This window comes from Drosophila sechellia, chromosome X, assembly GCF_004382195.2.
Source record: "Drosophila sechellia strain sech25 chromosome X, ASM438219v1, whole genome shotgun sequence".
NCBI lineage: Eukaryota > Metazoa > Arthropoda > Insecta > Diptera > Drosophilidae > Drosophila > Drosophila sechellia.
In genome coordinates, this window is record NC_045954.1 from 12,680,913 (window position 1) to 12,704,929 (window position 24,017).

The window sequence follows — 24,017 nt, forward strand, 5'->3', positions numbered from 1 at the left end:
GCTTCATTTTGAGCAAATAGCCATATATAATTATTTGCATTTAGTGTGTGGCACATCTCATTCATTTTGGATGGCAATTTTGCAATTTCGGGACTGTTAAAATGCAGCACATTATAAATTCATCGGTGAATATTAATATTTGATCAGCTTATATTTCGGCAAATTGAGTCCTTCAGTTGACGTGAATCGCACTGCAAACATAGGCTCCGTCTCTTTCCAACTCCATGCATTCCTCTCTCTCGCTCTAGTTCTTTCCATCTCTTTCCCTATCTCTGTCTCGCTCTGTGCAGTGCCCGCATCCTGAGACAAAGTCTTTCAATTAATTTCAAATGGGAATGCACCGAAGCTCAATGCAAACATTTGCACAACTTCAAATCGCTTTTGCCGCTTCTATTGCCGTTGCTCTGCTTTATTTCCCGCCCACTGTTTTCCCAACGCCCCCCCCCCCCCCCCCCCCTCTAGTTCCGTCACTTTTTACACAAGGAGAAAATATTGCCTAGTTTATAAACTAAAGTAAAGAATTGGATAAACATTAATTTATAGGTGTTTATATATGGTATGTTCGCTTCAAGTTATTCGATTTCTTTATACATAATTGCATATTTTTAAATTACATATCATGTTGTGTTAATTTTTTTTCCAATTTAACACCAGCATACTTACACTTATTTTTTCAAGTGTTCCGCTTCCTGTTGTTTTTTGAGAGTTGCGAGCAGCTGAAATTACACAGATTACATGGGATATAGAGACGAGCTGTTGGCACACATTCTGCCGTGCCGCCCACTTGCCACGCCCCCGGACGTAGAGGCAAATGCATTTTGGAAATTATTTCGGAGCCGCGCTTGTGGAGAGAATTTCCCGTTAGCGTGGAGAGTTGAAGCCGCACGGCTTGGAGGGGGAAATCGGTGCGGAAAAGCTGTGCCGAAAAGCTCTGCTCCTGTTCAAATTGTAGGTGCTGCTGCGTTTTCCGTGAAAAGTCTCCTCGTCACAGGATGCGTTGGCGTCTCTGCCGGCGTCGCTGTGGCTGCGGAAAAGCGCCTCTCTCTCTCATTTTCCAGGAAAATTCAGTACGAGTCAAGCAGTCTTCGGCGCATCCAGCAAACGCGGTTCTTTTTTAAGCGCGTTTTCGTATTATTCTACTCATATGATTTATCATTTGCGTCGCTATATGATTTCTCCTTGTTTCCGTAGTATGACAAGCCACTACTACTAAACAAAAAAAAACACAACCAAATAAAAAGCAACAACAACCAACATTAGGCAAACGTGGGAGAAGGCGCAGGACCTCTAAACACATCCTTGCTGGCCAAACGAGAAAAAAAAAGAAAAAACAGCCGTGAGACAGCGAAAAATTCGTGGGAAATACCGGCAAACACAACCTTCACTCAGTCAGTACGTCCCCAAAAAACTTTTTTATATCTTTTTGTATATGTGTGTGAGTGTATGAGTGATCGCAAGTGCAGGATAACCAGAAGAATCCTTCTCAGACCTTTGAAAAGCTCAAGCCCGAGGTTTAGAGATTCGAACCTCAAGATAGACCCCTAAATTGTGCTCAGTGTCGATCCACAAAAAGTGAGTAGAATCATTTTCACAATCGTAGAGAGCAAGAAAAGTAATCGGCATTTGTAATATAAATAAATGGATTTCTTGATAAGTTTTATATATATATTTCTTGCAGAATCTTGTGTAAAATATTTTTGGAATTACAAAAATGATCTGCTCAGTTAAATATACTTTGAAACATTTTGTGTTCTTTTAGGATGATGCAACTATTTAAAATGTTAAACCATTTTAAAAATAAGATTATATTTTAGTATATTCAATCGTAGATACTTAACTATTATCTATATTCCGTAAAATAAATGTATCTTTAGTTGTTATTTATGTTATAAAAAGAAGTATCTGATCATTTTGTTTCATTTTAATACCCAAATTGTAAGGATATGATAGGATATTTCGGAAAATTTAAAATAATTAGTCCTTTTTAGTATACCCATTATGTATGTACGTGTGGAATGGGTGTGGCATCGACCTAATTACCTGTAGCCAACTTTCAGATACTTAAAATATTAGGTACCTAGATGCGCTTCGAGCCCATTTTAATCCATTTTGCACTTCCATTTTCGTTGCAGCCAATTCAGAGCGTTTTAACACAAAAGTCTGCTGGCAGCAATCAACTTTAGGCCGAAATTATCATAAAATCTCGATCGAAATCGTTAATGAAAAGAACAGAAATTGCATTCAACTATCATCTGGATTTTCCACTGTTTCATTTTGTGTTGTTGACTGATACGAAGATCAAAGATAAAAGACCAAATTCGATAAGGAAAAGCAATTCTCCCACACAACAGAGTATATAATAAAAGTAATAATAATAATAACAATATTAATAAAGTATAAAGAAAATAATTTTGATTAAAACATACATTTGATTTCAATAAGTGTGCGCTAGATAGAATCATATATATATATATAAATATATATACGAATAACATTTGATTACCTTCGTCGGTGAGTGTCTAGCCAATCAATCTATAGCCTATAGGAACCATACATATATATATATATATATATATACCACAAGGTTTTATACTGAATTTATAAAATTTTGGGTAAGGGCGCAGTGCGCATCGAAAGGCCCCATCAAAGCATCAACACCAAACTCAATATAAACTAACAAAAATAAAAACCAAATACCATAAGCAAGTGTTTTTTTTGTCGCATATAAATAAATTTACATATTTACATATACGAGACGGAAGTTAAGCAAAAGTAATATTAAAATGAAGACTTGAATTTCTCAAAGAAATAAATATTTATACAAGAACAGGCGAAGAATTAAGAAGAACAAGTAAAAACGGACTTCCAACGATTTCAAAATACGACGAAAAATACGAATTACGAAATATTTTTTAGAGCAAGGACCCTGCAAACAAAGTATGATATGACTAAATCTACGCAAATCGGTTAACAAAAATATTTGCCAAATCTATGTATTGAATAAAAAAAAAAAACAAATAAATAAAAGAAATAAAACGGAAAGAAAACCGCATACTTAATGACAAATTGAACGTCGAGCTACAAGAATTTATACGGAAAACAAAGGCATCGCAGAAAAAAAAAACAAAAGAAAAAACAGCGAAGCAGGAAAAGTGCAAAGCGGATTTATTGGAAAAGCTGAGGGGGAAAATCGAGATCAACGGCGATCAGCGTTAAAGTGATATTTTATAAAAACCGAAAATATCAGTTAAGGACAACGACTTATAAGGTAAGTTTTGTATCAACTTATATTAAATTCCATGAAGTTTAAACCTATGAAACCATTTTAAATTACGCCTGAAAGTATGCAGTGAATAATTGATGTTGTGTTGCATACTTTTCGACAGCTCTCTTTGCCAATTCAAATTCCTAGTCATGCCCACCACATAAGCCTTTGTAAAAGCTAATTGACAATGTAATCGGGGATATTATTTAATTTTCGCTCGCAACAATAGAGCCAAAACAATTGAAATTGCGAAAATGGCGAAATTGGCGAAATTTGCGAAAATCGCAATTGCAATAGCAATTTCCCCGTTTCGCTGTTTACACTTGAGCTCTTCGACAAGCAATTTGTGCATTAATTGTGTTCGTTGTTTCATTGATGATGATTTCCCCAACCTTCCTGCACTCAATCAATCATTGCAGCCCCCTCCCACCCCCTCTTCCATCACTCAATGCCATGATTGCATTCACACGGACACAAGTACACAAATACACTGGCATTCTCGATATCCTGACAGGGACACAGTCACATAATGGCCGGGCCGCCATTTTTCCCGCTCCTCGCTCTCGCGAATTTCATGGCAATTGTATCGATTTTTAAATTGGCACAATTTAATCGGGAAAATCGCATTTGTGCACTCGCGATTGGCAGTTAAGTTGGAAAATTGCATATAGAATGTAGCATTTCAATGCTCAATTGCATGCAATTTTGAACTGAGTTTATATATTCTGAGCAAAAAACACCGCAAGAAGTATTTATTTTTTAATAATTTTACCAAAATATTTAAAGTAATATTTACATAAAAGTTCAATACCATCATACTTTAATTATATTATATTATATATTTCATTACAATTTAATTCGATGTAATTATTTGTTTTTTTAAATCTAACTTTTGTACAAACAAGTACAAGAGTGGTGATTTCTCGCTTCCCTTTCCAGGTGAAAAATCAATTATTTAAATGCAACTTTTGCCGAAAGTTCAGAGTTCGATGTCAAAGGACATTGCTGCGATGGAAGGGCGGAGGGGGGGGGGGGGTGTGTGTGTGTGTGTGTGTGTGTGTGAATTACGTTTGCTATTTGCGATGACATTAAATTAAAATAAATTGGGTATTCTGTTGGGTTGGCGGTGCGGGATTATATCACAAACGGCAACTGACAATGCATATAATGCAGCATCCATATTTTATACGTATATATAATTGAAAATGCAGCCCCCATCCCTCGCTCTCTCTCCTTCTACTTCTCCATCTCACTCTCTCTCGCGCTGTCTGTCTATCTATGTTTATCATCCTGCGAAAGGCATATAGCATTTATTATATGTTTGGCATATAGAACATGTAAATGCTGGCAGAACTTTGGACGAGTGCCTGCACTTCTTTTGCCCATCCACCCCAAAAACCAGATGGAACTGGCCACGAGCCACCACCACCACCACCAGCACCACCATCACCAACATCACTACCGCCGCCGCCGCCAGTGGTTTGGAACCATCAAGCATCCCAGCTTCCCCACCAGTATTATCCATATATACCAGCAGCTGCATCCCCATCTGCCCACCCATCGGATATCTCTCAGCTGACTGAGTCCTGCAGACGAAATGAGCTTTAAGATAAGTTCGCCAGATTAGTGAAGAGCCAGTCTCCTCACAAAATACCCATAAGATTGTTCTCAAAAAGTAACTATCAGATGCAAAATCGGATAAGGCAAAGATACAGTTCATATAAAGATGAAGATACAGACTTTTAACAAACGATTGTATAGATTTCGAAGATGGGTTTCTAGAATTTTCACTTGATTTGTATGACAATACTTTGTATTATCAGAGTCACTTTTTCGCTAACTGCAACTGCGTGTGGAGTTCTATATACACATCTGCTGCCGAAGAGATTTTCTTTCTTGTCAGAAATTGAATTTCCTCTTTTCACTCTGTTGCTTTCATGGTGAAATAGAGAGAAATGCCATTGAAGCAAACGCTCGCTTTTCTTGGGGAAAATCTTGAGATGAGTTTTAGTTTTTCCTCTTTTTTCCCCATCTGGCCATTTTCCTTTTGCGGATTCTGTAAATTAAACCGCGTTGCCACGCCCACACAACCAACGCCCACTGGCACTGCACTGAAGTGAAATTCTATTAGAACTTTTGCGTCGACGTCCAAGAAAATTAAGGCTTTCAGCGATAGAAATTCAATTTCCAAAGAGTTATTTTCCTGTCTTCTCTGCCATCCTTGTATTTTTCCTTAATATTCCTTTGTTTCCCTTTTTTCAGCATTTTTCCTTTTCCTGCTTGCGATTTTCCTTCAGCTTTGTTGAGTTTCTTTTGTCAATTAAATTTGTATGCAATTCCCAGGCCAACAAATTGCATTCCCATCATAGACTGCCGGCCATTTGCAGTTTTCATTAATCTCTCGCTCTCCTTTTGTCCGAAAGTTGAATGGAAAATTTCACTGAATGATTGCCTAATTTTCAATGCAAGTCGTATTTAAGTTGGGCTGGTTATTTGATGGGCACAACGGGTCGTATGAGCAATGTCCATGTACCGTATTCAATTTCACAGGCCATTTGGGCGGGTCAAAAGTTATGGGAAATTAAAGGAGAACTCCTCGATGTGTGTGGGCAAAATGGCTCGCCATATCGGATATTGCATTTTGGCAAATTGGAGGCTTCCCTTTGAAGTTTCGAGCCGGAAACGGCAATCGGCAATCGCCAGTGGAAGCAAAATCAATATGACGCATGCGCTGCGTTTTTCCCGCTTTTCCGCAACCACTTTTCCTATAAAATCCCCATGCCTCACCCAAACCCCTGCGGTGAAAAAGCAGCCTGAAATTGCCAGGAAAAGTCGGAGAAAAGCGAAATGCAGGCACGGCAAAATGGCACAGATTACACACAGCTGGCAAGGAAATGCAGGCGGGCAAAGAACTTTCCGGAAAATTATTAATTTTCGCGTACATATTGCATTGAAATGAATTTCATGTAAATAACATGGAATAAATCACTTTGATAGCAATATGCTTTGGCAAGCAACAAAATTAAAGCCTCAAATTCCAAAGTTAAAGAAGTCTACAATTTGGAAAGGACAAACTTTTTGAGACTCAAATCTGTTGAAAAACTCAAGTACTCGAGTGTTGTTTCACCTATCCAATGGCATTATCCGCAAAACAGAAAATACATAACTAATCCTCGGTTGACATCAAACAGGAGGGATTTCCGCATCGCAAATGAAATTGAGAACTGGTTGGCAGTTTCCCCCGCCCCAAAAAGTATGCAAGGGAATAAAAGTTTATTTGCCAGCCGCTTTTGCTTTTCTTTAATTAATGCAATTGAAGTGCACTTCGGAAAAGCGTGGTTTCCACCCTCGAACCATCGTCACCATTATCACAGCAACCACCGCAAAAAAAAAAACACCGCTGTCCAGTTAATACACAGCAAAAAAATATTTCTCTTTCCTATGCTCAATTATGTGTTTTTCTTCAGTTGACTGATAACTTAAGTAGATGTTAAAATCTCAGTAGCTTAAAATAAAATTCAAAGAACTTTGCCAGAGTGTGTGCGTAATTTCTCGCAGTGCAGCTGCCGGCTAGCTAAAAAACCGAGTGCAGTGAACCACCACCGGGATGCCGAAAAAGTTGCTAAAATCCAACCGACCACATGGAAATCCATAAACAAATACTTCAGTTGCCGCTAAGCTTCGGCCAGAGGCATTCGCCAATTCGCTAAAAACGGAAAAATATTAAGTTAATTAAATAAATTAATTCATTCCATGCTAATTAAATCGATAGTAAGCCAAATTATAATGGAAATTTCAGTATGAAATATATTTAAATGAAGCACAGTTGATCGAGTAGATCAGATCGCTTTTCGAGTGAAAACTGTCTGGTTTATCAATTTTCAGGTAGGGTACTTTCTTGGCCGTTGCAGCCGGTGTTTTTTTTTTCTATGATGCCTTACGGGAGCATCAAATATTCACAAACTGACAAACAACGAAAACAGCCAGCGGAATACACAATGGATGTAAAAATTCAAAATTCAAGCACCACTCCAGAGGGCTCCGCGTACGATAATTGAAATGGACAGCATCCGGTTGCAGCGAAAAAAAGGGGTAGTATTCCGGGGGGCGGGGTATTTTTGGGGGTTTCGACATCAGACGATGTGTACATATACAGTTTTTTGTGTGTTGTTACCTAGGAAAATGGCCAAAAAACACCAAGAACCGAAACCAATACGTGCCGAAAATATATATACTAGGTATATATGGTTGGCAGGGGGGTGGGGGCTCTTTTTTCCCTAACAGATGAAGTGCTAAACAATTAATTAGAAAAGTTTTTTTTTCTTGCTTTCTTTCGGCGCCGTCCTGTGTAAAAAGCAATTTTAAAGTTGGCAAGCATCAACAAAAACAAAAGCCACCACCCGAAATCATTTATTTGGTTTGGGTGGCTCGGTTGAAGGAACTTCCGTGTCTATTTATTTCCTTTTCACCCGACTAGGGGGTGGTTGGGAAAACTCAAATTTAACGTTTACTTTAAGTAATCTCCTGCGAAATATTGCTGCAACAGCAGTTTTATTCCCGTGACAAAAAAAAAAATAGAAAAAAAAATGCTTTCAGGGAGATCAAGTTTCATGGCGGAAACGCAAGTTTTATTTGTTTTTTTGGGCACAGCTGCTGAGGAAAAATTCAAATTAGTTAATGCACAACTGTGTTTCAGCTTAAGATAAAAATCTAAAAAGATTTTATGAATTTTAAGAATTATTATTTAAGTATTAAAGTAATTTTACTTCATATGATGTTTTGAAGCTGATTTTCAGCGCTTTAAACTTACGTTTTTCGTTATCCAAGAAAATCTGCATTTATTTTTAAGTAATTTATTAAATACTTAAGCAAAATTGTATTGCTCCTTGAAATGTAAAGCCATCCGCAATTCTTGCAGGGTGACTCGTTATCAGTCTCAATTATGCAAATTAAGCTTTAATTTCTATTGCTTTTGTTACATTAATGTCAGGCATCCTCTCTTTATCATTCCCATCCGCACCGTCTCTTTCTATTTCGGATTGCACCTCTCGTTCTAATCTCCCTTTGCTGTTAATGTCTGCCTGGACAATTAAATTCATTTCTTTTCAGCTGATTTTGCTGTTTCCCATTTTTATGTTTGTGTGGTTATTTTTTCTTGTCTCGCGAGTTACATAGATATGCCATTTGTTATGGTATGTGAGCACCTACACAAACTGGAAAACAACAACACACGTACATACCAAAAAAAAAAACATATCTGTTGCAATTTATGGCAAAAAAAAGGAAAAAGGAACGAGGGAAAAACATCTAAAACCATTTTATGTGCTAACGGAATAACAAAGCCAAAGCAAAAGCCGGTCGTTATGCTACACACACACATGCAAATAAAGGGAGATATACACACACACGCACACATAAATTGCAATGGAGCAGCTTTTTTCACTTTTTGCTTCATTTTCTGGTCCTTTCTGCCGCAAATTCAATTTCCGCGCTTTGTGCGCAGGACTATGCCACCCACAAAACCACCCACATGCCCACCCACTTTGCCGCTATACACACACACACATGCACACTCGCGGTCACACATACATGCGCAGTAGAGAGCGCACTATCTCCCTCTTTTGGGAGAGTCGCATTTCCTGATAGATTGCGCAATCTAGGAAAATCAAAACAACGCCCCACAAATACACACAAGCCGCCAGTCACACATACACTCCAAGAAAGAGGGAAAGAGAGCGAGAGAGAATAACGGTTGCAAAAGGCTAGCGAATAATATGGGTAGTATTTGTGAGAGAAAAGCGCTGGGAGCTGGATGAAGTGAAAAATATTCGAATGCTTTAAAATAAATATATTCAATGGATCAATGCAAAGCAGAATCTTATAACTTGGATTAAATAATGCCATACTAAGTTATGCTCTCTCCTAATTAAACTCAAACGAAGTGTGCCCTTTTTCGCTAAGTGTGCGATTGGGTGGTGCAGGATGCAGGACCTCTTGGCCACCGGCCGGCAATTGTTCTTGTATGTATGTATTGTATGTATACATATAGCATTGTGTCAGAGTTCAATATCCTTCGCCGACACACGCGGGCTAGAGAGGGATAGGCAGAGAGGATGTGAGATGAAGGAGGCAGGACTTTGCTGTCTTGCTGCAGTGCGAGAGAGACGGACGAGTGTGTGTGGGCGCGAGAGAGAGAGAGAGAGCTAGCATGCAGGTGGTGCCCGTACGTGTGCTATTGTATTGTTGGTGGTGGGCTGCTGCGCTTTTCCTGCTTTTCCTTCTATCGCTTTATGGTCAGGTGACGAAACGGACCACATAGGTCGCAGTAAATATAGCTGCATATACGATTTGAGATCGGCTTGGTGTATGATATACGAAACAACTAGTACTACCATAATATTTAAATATCAGGTTTATAGCAGCAAACAGCATTTAACGAATTTTTAAATATTTTTATTAACTACTTAAAACGTTGTTGTCACATTTTTTAAAACAGATGCAAACACAACACTGCCAAGATAATTATTCATATATGAAATTATATTCCGTCATCTACATATCCAATTTCCATCGACTGCGCTCAGTTTCTGGTCGCAGAATTTCCTCATTTAAACTCGTTAGCTGCATTAATTAACCCCAGGACTGGCCGTTTGCCCAATTATGAGAAAGGCGGCGTTCGTGACGTCTCATTTGCCGGCCACCCTTATATGGATATGAATAAAGGATATAAAGGACATAAAGGATATGCGATATGTAGAATACGGACTGCAACATAGGCTGACAACTAATTACAGGGCCTGGCCAAATTAAAAAATGTAATAATACAAATGCATCAGTTTAAGTTGCTTTCATTTGCTTTTGGACAGCAAATTGCATCAAATGAAAGAAAGCGGATACAATTTATCGAAGCTGTGCGTATATCGTATTTACAATTGTGTAACTACTTTACCTGGCTGCAATCAGAATCGAAATTGGAAGCCAATTAAAATTCCAATTCCGATTGAATACCGGGTGCAATGAACCCAGCGCACAATGCCGTTCATTTGTTGCGAATTCGGGGTGCAAATTAATTTGATGGCATTCAAAAATGCAACGCCCACCGGCAACACTCACGCCCATATCCTATTTTCCACATAAACGGGAAAAGCCACACAAAAGCGGCTAACGAGTGTAGCAACTCAAAGAATCAAAACATCGAAATGGTAATGGTGCTTGTCAAAGGGATAGTCTAGTGTTGTTAAAGTTATTTGTTAAACATTTCAAATACTTTATTGCACTTACCAATTCTTTCTAAAATTCTATTTGAAAGAACAAAGCTGTTTGTTTCCTAAGAACAAATTAATATTTCAATCATTTGTCTATACAAATAAGGTAACCTGAAAGTATTTAATTATATGCCGCTTATTATTTTTTAAATTCCCTTTCCTTGCTAATTATAAATTTCTGCATCTTCCCTTAAGCTCCGATTCCTGAATCTCCACGTCCCCCGGGGCGCGGAAAACGTTTTTGCCCGGCTTGGAGAATCAAACCCACCCTTTGATTCGATTCTGGCACACCAGGATTACATAACGATTTTTCCAATATATCGTTGCGTGTGTGTGTGCGAAAACAAAACAGATTTTCCAAATGCCCGAATGTGCGAAATTCTAGACGCGAATACGCCTGCAAAAATTACATTGATGTCAATAAGTCGCAAGCGTCATAAATTGCAGCGAACTGATGCTAAAAGTTCAAGATCCTTGCGAACAGCAGCTGCAAGGATAATGGTGCTCGATCATTGCATTGGTGGTGGTGCAAAGCTGCGGTGGTGGTATTGCACCTCCCCCTTTTCCCGTTTTCCCAAACGAAAGTGTTGCATAACTTGGGAACTTGGGAAACTGGGAAATGCAAATCGATTGGTTCTGGCTCTGGTCCTGTTTCGGTTTTTGTTACTTTCCTATTGTTCCAATAAAAGGGTTAGCTTTTCTCTTCAAACGGGTTCTTCAGGTTTGGCTAGCTGTCGAAAAGTTTTCCAACATTTTGACACATCTTTGTCCACTTTCGGTTTGGAAAATGTTTTACGAAAAGGGTAAAGGTTTTCATAACAAAGGGTTGACCTGCGTTTCAGTTCATGCAGGAAAAACACTGAAAATACAGATAAGGTACATTTTCAATTTTAAAATATCACCCTGCCTTAGCAAATTAATCATTATTTTTTATTTTTAATGTTTTTATTACTCGTCGTTATAATTTGGTCTTAAGAATATACAGTTAAAGAAACCGGATCCTTAACTCATGCAAACGAAATTGCTTCTGCATTATGTTCAGACATTTATTTTTTAAGTTTTAATAGAATTTAAAAAATAATTAAAAATTCCCGATTGGAATTTTCATCATATCTTGGCTAAATATGGTCATAAAGCTAAAAAAATAACTGTTTTGAGCAGCTATTTACCAATGCTAACTATCCCAATCACTGTTTGAGGGACTTAGGAAATTTTATTTTTGGGTCAATTTTTGAATTTTTTGTAAGGGGTAACATAATCAAAATTTGCAAAAAAAGGCGAAAAAATAGAAGTCAAATTTTTGGACACAGTTTGATTTGAAATTTAATTACGAACTCATCGATGTGTGACATTCCATATTCAGGCAATTATTTTTAAAGTTGTGGCAAAAAAAAAAGATTATTTATTGACCGAAATTCGAAAAAAAAAGGTTTTGCCAAAAACGTGATTTTAAAAACGGAATTTTTCGTCGTAACTTCGATAAAAATTGTCATATACATGCAAGAATAACTGTTTTGAGCAGCTAATTACCAATGCTAACGATCCCTATCACTTTTTGAAGAATTTAGGAAAATTCATTTTTCCGTAATTTTTCGCATTTTTTGTAAGGGGTTACATCATCAAAATTTGCAAAAAATGGTGAAAAAATAAATTTCCCATGTTTGAACACAGTTTGATTGCAAATTTAATTACGAGCTCAACAAGCTATGATATTCTATGGTGAGACACTTACTTTTAAAGTTGTGGCCAAAAAACCGAATATTTAATTTGTGAAATTTTAAAATGTGTTTTTGCAAAAAAAAAATATTTCCGATTGGAATTTTCATCATATCTTGGCTAAATATGGTCATAAAGCAAAAAGAATAACTGTTTTGAGCTGGTATTTATCAGTGCTAACGATCCCTATCATTTTTTGAAGGATTTAGGAAAATAATTTTTTGTGTCAATTTTCGCATTTTTTGTAACATCATCAAAATTTGCAAAAAATGGCAAAAAAATTAGCCTTTTTGAACACAGTTTGATTAGGAATTAAAAAACGAGCTCAACGAGGCATGGCATTCCATTTTCAGACAATTATTTTTAAAGTTGTAGCAAAAAAACTGATTATTTGGTGAACGAAATTCGGAAAAATGACTTTTGTCAAAAACTTGATTTTACGAACGGAATTTTTGCCCATATAGATGGTAGAGTCACTTTTTTGAGCACCTATTTACTATAAAAGTTATATTTGGGTCAAGTTATTAATCAAAATCGCAATAAGCTTAGATTGACACAAAACTATAATTTCCAAATTCGAATTCCAAAAGATTAGGGACTTGATTGTGTGCCTAATGTGAGCTTAGGTTCTATGTTTGGACTCTTTTCCCCACTGTTGTGTCCCAAATAATGACATTTAAGACTAAAACTAGGGAAAAGGCGTTTGCAAAAATTCAATTTTAAAATGTTTGAAATAATAAAAGCTGAGCCACGCCCCAACGCCCAGTCATAATTTTCCCGACTCAACGCGGTAACCGTTTATCTGCCTGCGAAAAAAAAACATAAAATAACGAACGAAAAAGTAAAGCAACATCATCATAAACTCCCATCAAATTAAACGAATTGGGTCAAAGGATAAACAGAATTATCTTCAAGAGCCTATGCAAAAAAAAAAATGAAAAAAAAAACGCCATGCAAGGAAATTCAAAGAAAATAAGAAATCAGGCGAAAAAGTACACAGTGTCCTTAAAAAAGAACGATGCAAACGGTTGCCACTCGAGCGAAAGGACAACCCCACAGCAGCCCAAGCACCCAACCACCCACTCACCACCCACTAGCCACCCATTCACCACCCAAAACGCACCCACCATTCGCGAGTAAACCCCCCGAAAATACCCCTTACTGTTGTCAAGCGAAATGTTGAAATTTCATTATTTATAACACGGAAACTGTCTGTGTGAGAGGAATTTTCATGTGTGCTGGTGCGAGAGAGCGATGCTGTGTGTATGTGTGTGTGCAAAGGACTCTCTGCCGTAAGTGTGTGTGTGAGTGTGGCAAGTGTATGTCTCATTAATATTCCTCGCCTGCAAGGTGCTCCCTTAACTTTTTTCCGCTCCACCTCAACCCACGAAAAAGTTTTCTCTCACCTTCCTCGTCGCCTTCATCACTCGTCCTTTGGATTTCGTTCTCTCGCTGCATCTCTCTGAATTAAAACGAAAAGAAAGAAGAAACTTTTTCGCCCGTCTGAGTCGGATTTTTCCAGAATTTAGCTGTCAAACTTTTTGAAATATGAATTCCATTTTTTTTTAACAAGCCATTGTGATTATAAGAGCAATAATTTAAAATAAAACAAAGTTCCAAAATTATTAAAACCATTTTTATAAGTTATTATATGTAAATTGTAGGTTAAAAAATAATAATACCAAAAAATGTGTTGTTGAAGGATTTTTATGATCTGGATTTTTGAAAACAACTAAGATAACTCGCATTGGATTTATCGTTTATCTATATCTAATCTGTAAATTATAACAAGCCTTTCGCATTTACATATGTACATATATATGACCATTAAATCCCTTGATTTTCTCATGTTTTCCCCGATGCTCAGACAAAAACATTGGTCGACTTTTTGTGTTGTAGGGGGAGAGTCCTGTCCCATTATCTCAGCCTGATATAATTTGCATCATTCACATTGAGTCAAGTTTTCGTACCCCTGCTCACACCAACAGCAAAAAGTACACTTAAATATCTTTCTAGGTAATTTAAATAAAACAATATATTGTAAGTTCTGTTTCTATAAATAAGTTACTGCATACATAATCTTAATGAAATTGGAAAATATAGACACGTTTTAGCTTGATATTCATAATTGTTGAGAAATGTACCATTCTATTTATTATATTTTCTGCCGCAAATGTATATTCCAAATTTGCAAAACATTTTTTTTTTTTTAGCATGGACTCTGCTTCCCCACCTCACTTGCCTGACATCCCCCCATTTTTTGGCTGCCTGTGTGCGTGTCCTGCGCTCTCTAGCCGCTCTCCCAAAAAGGGTGTGTAGCGGCAGGAGACACGGATAGCTAGAGAGATAAAGCGATAGAGAGAGAGAGAGAGTGAGAGAGAGAGGGACTGGTGCAAGGATATTCGCTGGTGGTGGTAGTGCCTTTCGCTCTCTTTCATTCCGCCGGATCGCTGCGTCTCTGTTGCACCCATCGCTGCTTTGGGGGCAGCGACAAGGATGCAAGAATACGGCCAGCTAGGCAATGTATATGTATTATATTCATATACACATGTATGGGTATGGGATGTTTCGTTCTGAATGGCAAGTCCTGACGCCGTATTCCTCTATTCGATTCAGTCGTACGTGTTCGCTCGTTGCTTTCGTTCGGTTTGATTCCATTCGGTTGTGTTTCTCGTTCGAGAACATTCATTTATAATTTTTTAGTCCTCTGCACCGGTTTTTGTGTTGTATATATACTTCTATATATGTATATTCAGTTACGAATTTGTTGTGTTCTCGGTTTTTTACCTAAAACAAAACAAACTAAAAAACTAGAAGCCAGAAACCAAACCAAGCAATACAACCGTGCGATTCCCGGGACTCGACTTCGATCATCGTGCAATATATAATTCCATATTATAGAACACTTGGCAAAAAAGTCGCTGGGCACAAGAGGAGTTTGCAATTGTTATCTCACAGACCCTAGTCAAATTCCGATTTCGATTTTCTTTCACATTTTTTTCGAGTGAGTGCTTCGAGTGTCTGCCTATATATATAAACATATATACTATATAGCCAGGAAATCGTTGGACAAAGGAGCGTGCAGACCGAAAAGAGAGCGAGCGAGTGAGTGAGCGAGTCGACGCGAAAGAAAGTTCTTTTTGTGTAATCAATATACATCTATTATATAGTCAGTCGGTCTCAATTACCCGCTCCCCCAATAGAACACACTGTATGACAGTGTAACTTCTCAAACGCACCTCGCTCCCACAACTTTTTCGATTTCGTCTCGCCAGCGAAGCACGTAAGTGGTAATGCCATGATCTAATCAACTTTATCCAGCCATCGTTGTATATTATTCTTAGCCCAAGGATCCCACCAAAATAAATCGATAAGTGGGGGCGCCATTGAAAATTTCCATGACATCTCGTATTTGTTTTTCTTTCGGCCGCGTTGCAAAGTTGTGCTTTACTAACAATCAAAATGAAAATAGCACTGAAATTACTTATTAGGTTGCTTCCTATAATAATTCTTAAAAATAATCTTATAATTCATTTTATATTTTATTTTAGTATTGACGAGTTTAGATGAAGTTATATATCTTAAAAATGCCTCCCAATTCTTCGCATCTTGAAAAATACAAATGCATTGAAGTAATTGCAACAGAGCCTAGCAACTCTTTAAGTAATCCCGCTTTCCGCTTGCTATGGCTTGTGAATATCCCCTTTAAGGGCTCTGCCATTCTTTTCAGGGACTTGAGGAGTCATATGTGTATCCTGACCCTCCTCAAGGCCCTCGACAAATGCCAGGCGACACACATTCGCAAATGAGGTCACAGATATCGGAGCAAAAGTGTCAATTACACATTTTTCGCTTCGCCGGCGACGGCTTCTTTTCACTGGGCTATGCGTTGGTTGGTGGGTGGTGGGGGCTGTTATGGGGGTCGTGTGCATTATCCTTGAATCCAGCATCGTTGTGGACGAGTTGCAGCCCCCAACTGGCAGTTCCACTGCACTTCCTTTTGTTCGCCATGCCTTTTGTGCAATTTTCTTTTTATCTCGGTCCTCACCTTCAGTGCACTGCGCGAAAAAGAAACTTAGAGTTTTATTATTATTATTATTATTATTATCTGCAAAAAAGACATTCTAAAGGATGTGCTAATGTTGATGCTCTGCTCGATCGTCATTTCTTTTAGAGGTTTTAATAGTTTTTCTCTCAGTGGATTCGCCTTTTAACCCAGCATTACACCTTTTATCGGGTTCAACGAACGCAGTAACAGCTGTTAGCTGCTGGGAGCCAAACCTCATTTGACATGCCACGATCCCTGCACAGAGCGAAAAAAGGCACAGGAATGGGTGTGGGCAATGTGGCTGAGACGCAGGCGGAAAAGTGAAAAACCGAAGCCTAAGCCCAAACACGGCCACCCGGCGGTTCAATGACCCCGGCCCAAACAGGACATTATGGCAGGACATGCGGCCCGTTTGTTTGTTTTTCGCGTCAGGTTTTTACCCTATTTTCAATGCAGTCCTTTCACGAACACACACACACACACAAACTCACATTCACACTCACACCGATGCCGGCGGCCAGTATCTAGGAAGTCCTTCTTTTCGCTCTTTCAACCCCTAACGAAATTCCAATTGGAAACAAAAGTATACAAATCAGAAGGATATTTGACTATTCTAATACGAACTAGGAAATGCACTTGGTGTTTGGTTTTTTTTCTTCAAGTAAATTCTTCATTTTTTAAGATTTTTTTAAACAATGTTCAATAATTCAACTTATAAAATCGTGAAATGTTTTAATACCATTGAAATTAAATTGAATTTAAAATTAAAAATGTTCCTTTTTTATGAACACTACCTACTTTCTCCATTGTCAATGAATTTTCCGAAATATTCATGGTTGCAATGTTATAAAATTTTGTTTTTTTCCAATAAACTGAAGTTACCATTTGACACGTATTGTTTTTGATGCTACTTGGTAACCATTTGCCATTGTTCTCAGCCGAATGTCGTGAATGTGCAATGAAGGGAGCTCTAAATGTTCATTATGCAGGGTAAGCGTCCTTCGATTCATATCATATATCAGGACATTACACATGGGACTCCATATCACATACAACCTACAGCGATTTAATTAAATTCCAAGCCATTAGGCGAGCATTTTGTGCTGACAAAAAAAAAAAACAAAAAAGTGTGAGAGAAAAAATCCATTGGAGTCGCATTGTTGTTTGATAAACAGATTTCGGCTTTGACTTACCCTTGTCTGTGAAAAAAATCGAGGTGGGAGTGGAATGGTGTTCAGTGTAGTGGGAAAGGTGGTGGTGGGGATGGTGATGGTAATGATGGTGGTGGTGTTGGTGACAGTAGTCACTCGATGTCCTTGGCAAGCCGTGTGTGAAACACGCTTATCGGGCACTTTTCATCGGGATAGCAACCATATTGCCAAATTGCATGGTCCGTGAAATGAAGCACAATTTCAAAAGAAATTTTCTAAACTTAAAAGTGCTAAAGAACCGATGTCATTACCCCTGAACGATGATATCACAGTGAGCAGCTAAATTAGAGCATTGTGTGTGTGCAGTCTAGTGAAATTAATTCAGTATAAAGATGGGCTATGCAATATGTTGTAATTATATCTTCAAGTTAACGTTTCTTATACTTTGAGAATTCTTTAAACTTTAACTACGATTGTGCATCTATTTTGCAGATTGAGTGAAAACGAGCGAGCAATCGAACAGCCATCATTTATCAGAGGAAAGAAACGGATCACCGAAAAAGTGGGAGATTTTTTAACCGCAGAGGGAAAAGCAAACAGACGAGGCGAAAGGAAATAAGAAGGAAGAGTCAACAAAAACCAAACACCACCAAATAAAACCAACTACTATTAATTTAACGCAAACATTAACGAATAATCATATTCAAGCGGTATATATATATATATATACAAGAGGATAACGGATAAGACAACTAACTAAATATATATACGGTATATGAATGTATATTTGAAAACCAAAGCTAAGTTCCAGTCAAAGAGAAAACCAAAAACCAGCGCAAATTTAGCAAAAGTATAATAGAACGGGGAAAAAAAACCAAATTATTGCTATCTTTTTGCATTTTTGCAATTTTATAAAAAATAACAAAGAAAACGAAAAACAAACAAAACCAAAAACCCACAACTAAAGATCATAATAATCTTTGAAATTCGGAGAAGCAAAAAGAATATAAGAAGTAAACACATTTAGCAAAATTTACTCTTTTATCTAAACGAAAAAAAACAAAAGAAAGACATAAGAACAAAAAAAAAACACACAAATCAAAGTAAGACCTAATTCAAGCATAAATTAAATTTTAAACGTTTTAGACAGAGAGAGAGAGCGCTCTAAACTTAACTTAAAAAAGCAAATACATTTTTTTCGCGATCGTAGTTGATCTAAAACCCCCCAAAAAATCTGCGGAAAAAAAACCTAACTTTACGCGGGACTTGTGCAAAGCGCTGAAAATCCCCACCCCAAAAAAGGCGCAGCTCTAACTTGTAAGCGACTACCAACCGAGCAGTGAGATTAACTACTAACCAAAAAGGACTAAATCAGGACCGGAGCGGGAACAGGATCAGAACCACAATCACAATGACCAACGCCATGGACATTGTGAAGAACGGCAGTGCCAACGGATCCGTGGATGGCAGCAATGATGAGTCGCGCACCAATTTGATTGTCAACTATCTGCCGCAAACCATGACGCAGGAGGAGATGCGATCGCTCTTCTCCAGCATCGGTGAGCTGGAGAGTTGCAAACTGGTGCGTGATAAAGTCTCAGGTAATTTGGGTAAATATTAACCAATGCTACTACATTTCATTCCCAATTCTCTTACTACCTGGCTGTAAATTGTTTGCAAATTGTAACTAGTTTTTTGTATATAGTAATCTGTGAGTTTGTATTTTTCATTTTGTTAGTTGCAACGTTTACAGCCAGCTCTTCCTTTGCTCATTGAACTTGCAACCATACGTATCTAAACTAATTTGTTTATGCATTTATTCTTTTTTTTTTAGTCTTGCCAGCATCGTTGACCGCTCTCAACCCAGCACTGCAGCAAGGTAAGTATTCCATAGCGAATTATGAAATACCATTATCATAACTATCTACTATTATTATACTATTATATTAGGTCAGAGTCTGGGCTATGGATTTGTTAATTACGTCAGGGCCGAGGATGCTGAGAAGGCTGTGAACACCCTGAACGGTCTGCGTTTGCAGAATAAGGTTATTAAAGTATCATACGCCCGTCCAAGCTCAGAATCTATTAAGGGTGCTAATTTATATGTATCGGGTCTTCCGAAAAATCTATCACAACCAGACTTGGAGGGGATGTTTGCTTCGTTCGGCAAAATAATTACATCTCGTATACTCTGTGATAATATTTCTGGTGAGTATCGAGCCCAATTTAAACATACATTCATTACAATAATAACATATTATTATTTTGCAGGTCTATCGAAGGGTGTCGGTTTTATTCGCTTCGATCAGCGCAACGAAGCCGAGCGGGCCATCCAGGAGTTGAATGGCAAGACCCCGAAAGGATATGCCGAACCGATCACCGTCAAGTTCGCCAACAATCCGAGCAATAGCGCCAAGGCCCAGATTGCCCCGCCCCTTACCGCCTACTTGACCCCACAGGCGGCAGCGGCCACTCGCCGTTTGGCCGGAGCTCTGCCCTCCGCCGGTCGCATTAGGTTCGTATTAAGACCCCAGAAAAGTAGGGACTTCATTATACTATATAGGGCATAAACGTATCCCTAGATTCAGTATTCAATCAGCAGCAGAAGCAAACAATCCAAAAGTTAAACCCTTTGATTTTTCAGATTTTTGAAAAACAAGCTCTAAAGATTTTTCGATCGAAATCAACTGAATACTGAATACTAAAGATACAATTGTGATATTATTGCATATGCATAGGCATACCCATTTCAATCAGCAATCGATATCAACTAATTAGCAACTAAGCTGTAAGGATTTGAACTTTAAGTATTTGTTATTATCCTTAAGTATAAACTTCTTAGTTAATTGAAAACGAGTTCTTTGTTTCCGTTCGTACATACATATCTTTTAGCATTTCGTTGACTAACTAATTTGTATTTATTATCCAAAACATTTCGTTATTTCTTTTTCTTTCTTTGTCTTTTCATAATAATAAATTTGATCATCATTTTTAGCATTGGAAAGAGTCCCATGTTAGCGATTAACAAGGGCCTACGAAGGTGAATTTATTGATCTTGTTCATTTTATCTGTGCGAGCTGTTACATTTGTTTCATTATTTATTTTGCTGAAAATATATAAACATATTTACAAAATATATATAAATGTCTAGCAATAATTTTTATACCTTTAAACGGTGGTTGTATATACCTTTTTGTTCTGTATTATTCACTTATAATTTATGTTCATTTGCTTACACCAATATAATTTTTTAGTTTGCATGTGAGCGTTACCCTTGATTCCAGCTTGTTGTTTGTTGTTATGATTTCACTACTTTTTTAATATTCGAAAAACAATAGCAAAACCTTAACAACTTGAGTTTGAAAAGTTTGAAGAAACTATAAACGATAAATATTTAAAATAGAAAGGCGTCGGAGAAATGTAATTGTAATAACTTGAATTAAAATATAATAATTGTTTGTAAATTTTCTGTGTATCTTAGAAATAACGAAGTCAATTCAGAAATCTTTAATAATTTTATGAGCTTAAAGAGATTGTAAGAAACTATAATTAAATTTTGAGTGCATGTTGAAAGTTCTGAGAGCAAAATTAATGAACTGCAATCCTATTTGATATATTTTTGTTTTAATATTAAAAACTGTGGAAGTAGCTGGAATTAAATGTAGGTACTTTCATAGTGAGTATCTATTTATAATATATATTTTTACAAAATTAGCATGTACCAGGCGATCGATTAGTTAGGTGTAAAGAAGGGCCTAGGGGAGTACCAAAAAATTCACATTGATGTCGAACACCGCACGATTGGCACATAACTAATTTAATTTTCCTTATCTCACCGCCGGCTTGAATCGCAACTGCACTTTAGGTACTCACCGCTGGCTGGCGATCTATTGGCCAATTCGATCTTGCCGGGAAATGCCATGACTGGATCGGGATGGTGCATATTCGTCTATAACCTGGCCCCGGAGACCGAGGAGAACGTGCTGTGGCAGCTATTCGGGCCATTCGGTGCCGTTCAGTCGGTGAAGGTGATCCGTGATCTGCAGACCAGCAAGTGCAAGGGATTCGGATTCGTGACCATGACCAACTACGATGAGGCAGTGGTGGCCATCCAGTCGCTGAATGGATATACCCTGGGCAATCGGGTGCTGCAGGTCAGCTTTAAGACTAACAAGACCAAAACCACTTAGGCGAACCAGCCAATCTGGACTAGACCTTTCCAATACTCCACGATCTGTTTGATTTAACAACACCTAGACTATAGATTGATCTGATCTGATAAGATATGATGATGATATGATGTGACAAAGACAGTGTAGTCGAAATTGCGAAATTTAGCGCGAGTTTATGATATGTCTATCATTTAATTTGTACGCTAAACGAAGTTATTATGATTATAATTCTAATGAAATCTTAGTGAAAATTGATTTAATTCCATCTCTATATTTTAATTTTATTAACTAATCCAAGAAACGAGAAAATACCAAAAAAAAAAAACAACAAACAAACAAACAAAGCTTGAATGAGGCAACCAAAAAACATAAAACAGAAACTAAAGAAAACTTTAGACAAAAACGAGATGAGCCAGACGACAACTGTCTATAAATTGACAAATGAGAAAATATGAGAAGGTAATAGGGTCAAAGGAAAAACAAAACAAAACAAAACAAAAAGCGAAAAACGATAAATAAAAAACCGCAAAAATATGAATGAAAATGATCTAAGTCGCAATATATAGTAACTATTTTTTTTTTAAACTTATGTATATGTAATTCAATTCGATTATATTCAATTAAACAAAGTATTTAAACAAGCTAACCAAATGATTTAATGTCTACTGATTTAGGAACTACCAGCATAACTCTCTCAGCTTACCTAAGTACTTATTATAATGGATATGCATAAAAATATTGTATTGTATTGTATTGTATTTTGTGTTCGTTTTGCAACCCTAACTTACATTACATTACATTAATTCTAGTGCTATTCAGCTCTTATATTTAATTCGATTCGCCTTGATTTACACTCGAAGACGAAACGGAAATCGAAGATATAGCCGCGATATATCCTCTAAACGTAACAAACAAAACCCCAAGCACCCAAACATACACTCACTTGTAACCATTATTATATATATATGTAACCAGATTTAAATATCTTTTTTTCGTCGTCTAAGATTCGTATTCGTATTCGTCAAGTGCAAACCAAAGTAAATGAAACCAAGAAAACTTATTATATTATATTACATTATATATTATTACGCCTACTTATTATTCCATTTTTATAATTATTATAACTTATTGAATGCAACCAAGCGAAACCAAACAAAAGCAAACAAAAAAAACATAACTACAACTAAAAATATATATTTATTATTAAATAAATGTGTGACTTATTCCAAAAACTATGCAAAAAAAAAAAATGAAAAAACACAAAAAACTAAAACACAAAATTTGTTTTCTTTTTCCCCCAAATATCTACACCACACACACACGCACACCTAAACTAGAGCTGGCAAGACTTCGATCCATCTTTAGATAGAATCGATTGGGTTATTTTATTCGATTCCATCTTCTTATAATAGAATTCCTATAGAAAATATTCGCGATTCATTTCAATATTATCATTACTAACGATGGCTTGCCAGCTCTAATCTGTACCCACCTGAAAATTGGCAATATTGCAGGCAAAACGCTTTCGCAGTTGAAGTGATCACTAAGTAATTGGATCGAATTGAAAATGAATCGAAATATGGCCAGCTAAAATAGGAACTTCAGCCGTGAAAATCGCTCCACACAACAAATACACAACAACAGCACTCGCATTTATACAGATATATTTAAAATACAGATTAAGTTTCAACGCTCTCTAACGTATAACTAAGTTTTAACTAAGTTTTACGCCTATATAAATAGATATATAATCAAACACGAACTATATGTACGCGCATCTATATTAATTCAATTAAAGATTGTTTATTCCATTTTCCACTTCAATAGTCTAGTTTCCAAGTCCGAGATCATTTAGTAGAGTCTACCAACAATCAATGTGTGTGTCTGTAGTTTAACTTATGACATTTTTAGGAAGCAAACCATTTTTTGTGTACTTAGGGCTGAAAGGTCAGGCCACATCTACATGGCAATTGGCCATAAAAATAATAAACCCAAGAAAAAAAAAAAACAAACCTTAAACTAGGAAAACCAAGAAAAGCAAACAAAAGAACTCAAGCAAAGAGGAAGTTGCGAAAGCAAATTGAAAACACCAAATTTTTAAGTATATAACATAAATGATGTAAAATTTTTTAAACAAAGATTTATAGTAAAATTTATTAAGGTATTAAGTATGTATGTATAACGATATATACAAATTACACAAGGATAAGAGAATCAAGAGAAACCACTGCGGAATCGCGAAATTCAATGGAATATGAGCAAAGTGAAATGTGAAATACATTAAAAAAATACCTAAAATTACCTAGAAACGCGAAATCAGCAAAAGACCGGAAGTCCTCGAACAGCGACTGCTTGCAAGCAGTGCCTGGCCATATCCGGCCTGGCCAATGCAAGCTGTTT

The 24,017-nt window shown here is 37.0% G+C and overlaps 2 protein-coding genes across 8 annotated transcripts; both read left to right on the forward strand.

The window, feature by feature from the left end:
• The first annotated feature begins 1,217 nt into the window (after positions 1–1,217).
• LOC6618609 (ELAV-like protein 2) lies at positions 1,218–22,791 on the forward strand. Of its 7 annotated transcripts, none has more exons than XM_032724771.1 (8): positions 1,218–1,572; positions 2,133–3,268; positions 17,938–19,055; positions 19,280–19,324; positions 19,396–19,653; positions 19,717–19,960; positions 20,441–20,485; positions 21,311–22,791. In XM_032724771.1, exons 3-8 carry the CDS (start codon positions 18,857–18,859, stop codon positions 21,633–21,635), a joined length of 1,116 nt encoding a protein of 371 aa, XP_032580662.1. In that variant the 5' UTR covers positions 1,218–1,572; positions 2,133–3,268; positions 17,938–18,856; the 3' UTR covers positions 21,636–22,791. The 7 variants fall into 7 exon arrangements, with proteins under 7 accessions (XP_032580662.1, XP_032580666.1, XP_032580663.1 ...); XM_032724775.1 differs by having other exon boundaries at positions 17,938–19,046; XM_032724772.1 differs by having other exon boundaries at positions 1,218–1,392.
• Positions 14,838–15,355, forward strand: LOC116802057 (the record flags this gene model as incomplete). Its single annotated transcript, XM_032725105.1, has 2 exons — positions 14,838–14,992; positions 15,301–15,355. Coding segments are annotated over 2 exons (210 nt in total), but the record flags the coding sequence as incomplete, so codon positions are not given.
• Positions 22,792–24,017: the final 1,226 nt, after the last annotated feature.

Coding starts and splice junctions, on each gene's coding strand:
- LOC6618609 (XM_032724771.1), top strand. CDS start 18,857: ATGACCAACGCCATGGACATTGTGAAGAACGGCAGTGCCAACGGATCC. Junction 19,961..20,440: donor CCCTCCGCCGGTCGCATTAG/GTTCGTATTAAG, acceptor CATCATTTTTAG/CATTGGAAAGAGTCCCATGT. Junction 20,486..21,310: donor ATTAACAAGGGCCTACGAAG/GTGAATTTATTG, acceptor ACTGCACTTTAG/GTACTCACCGCTGGCTGGCG.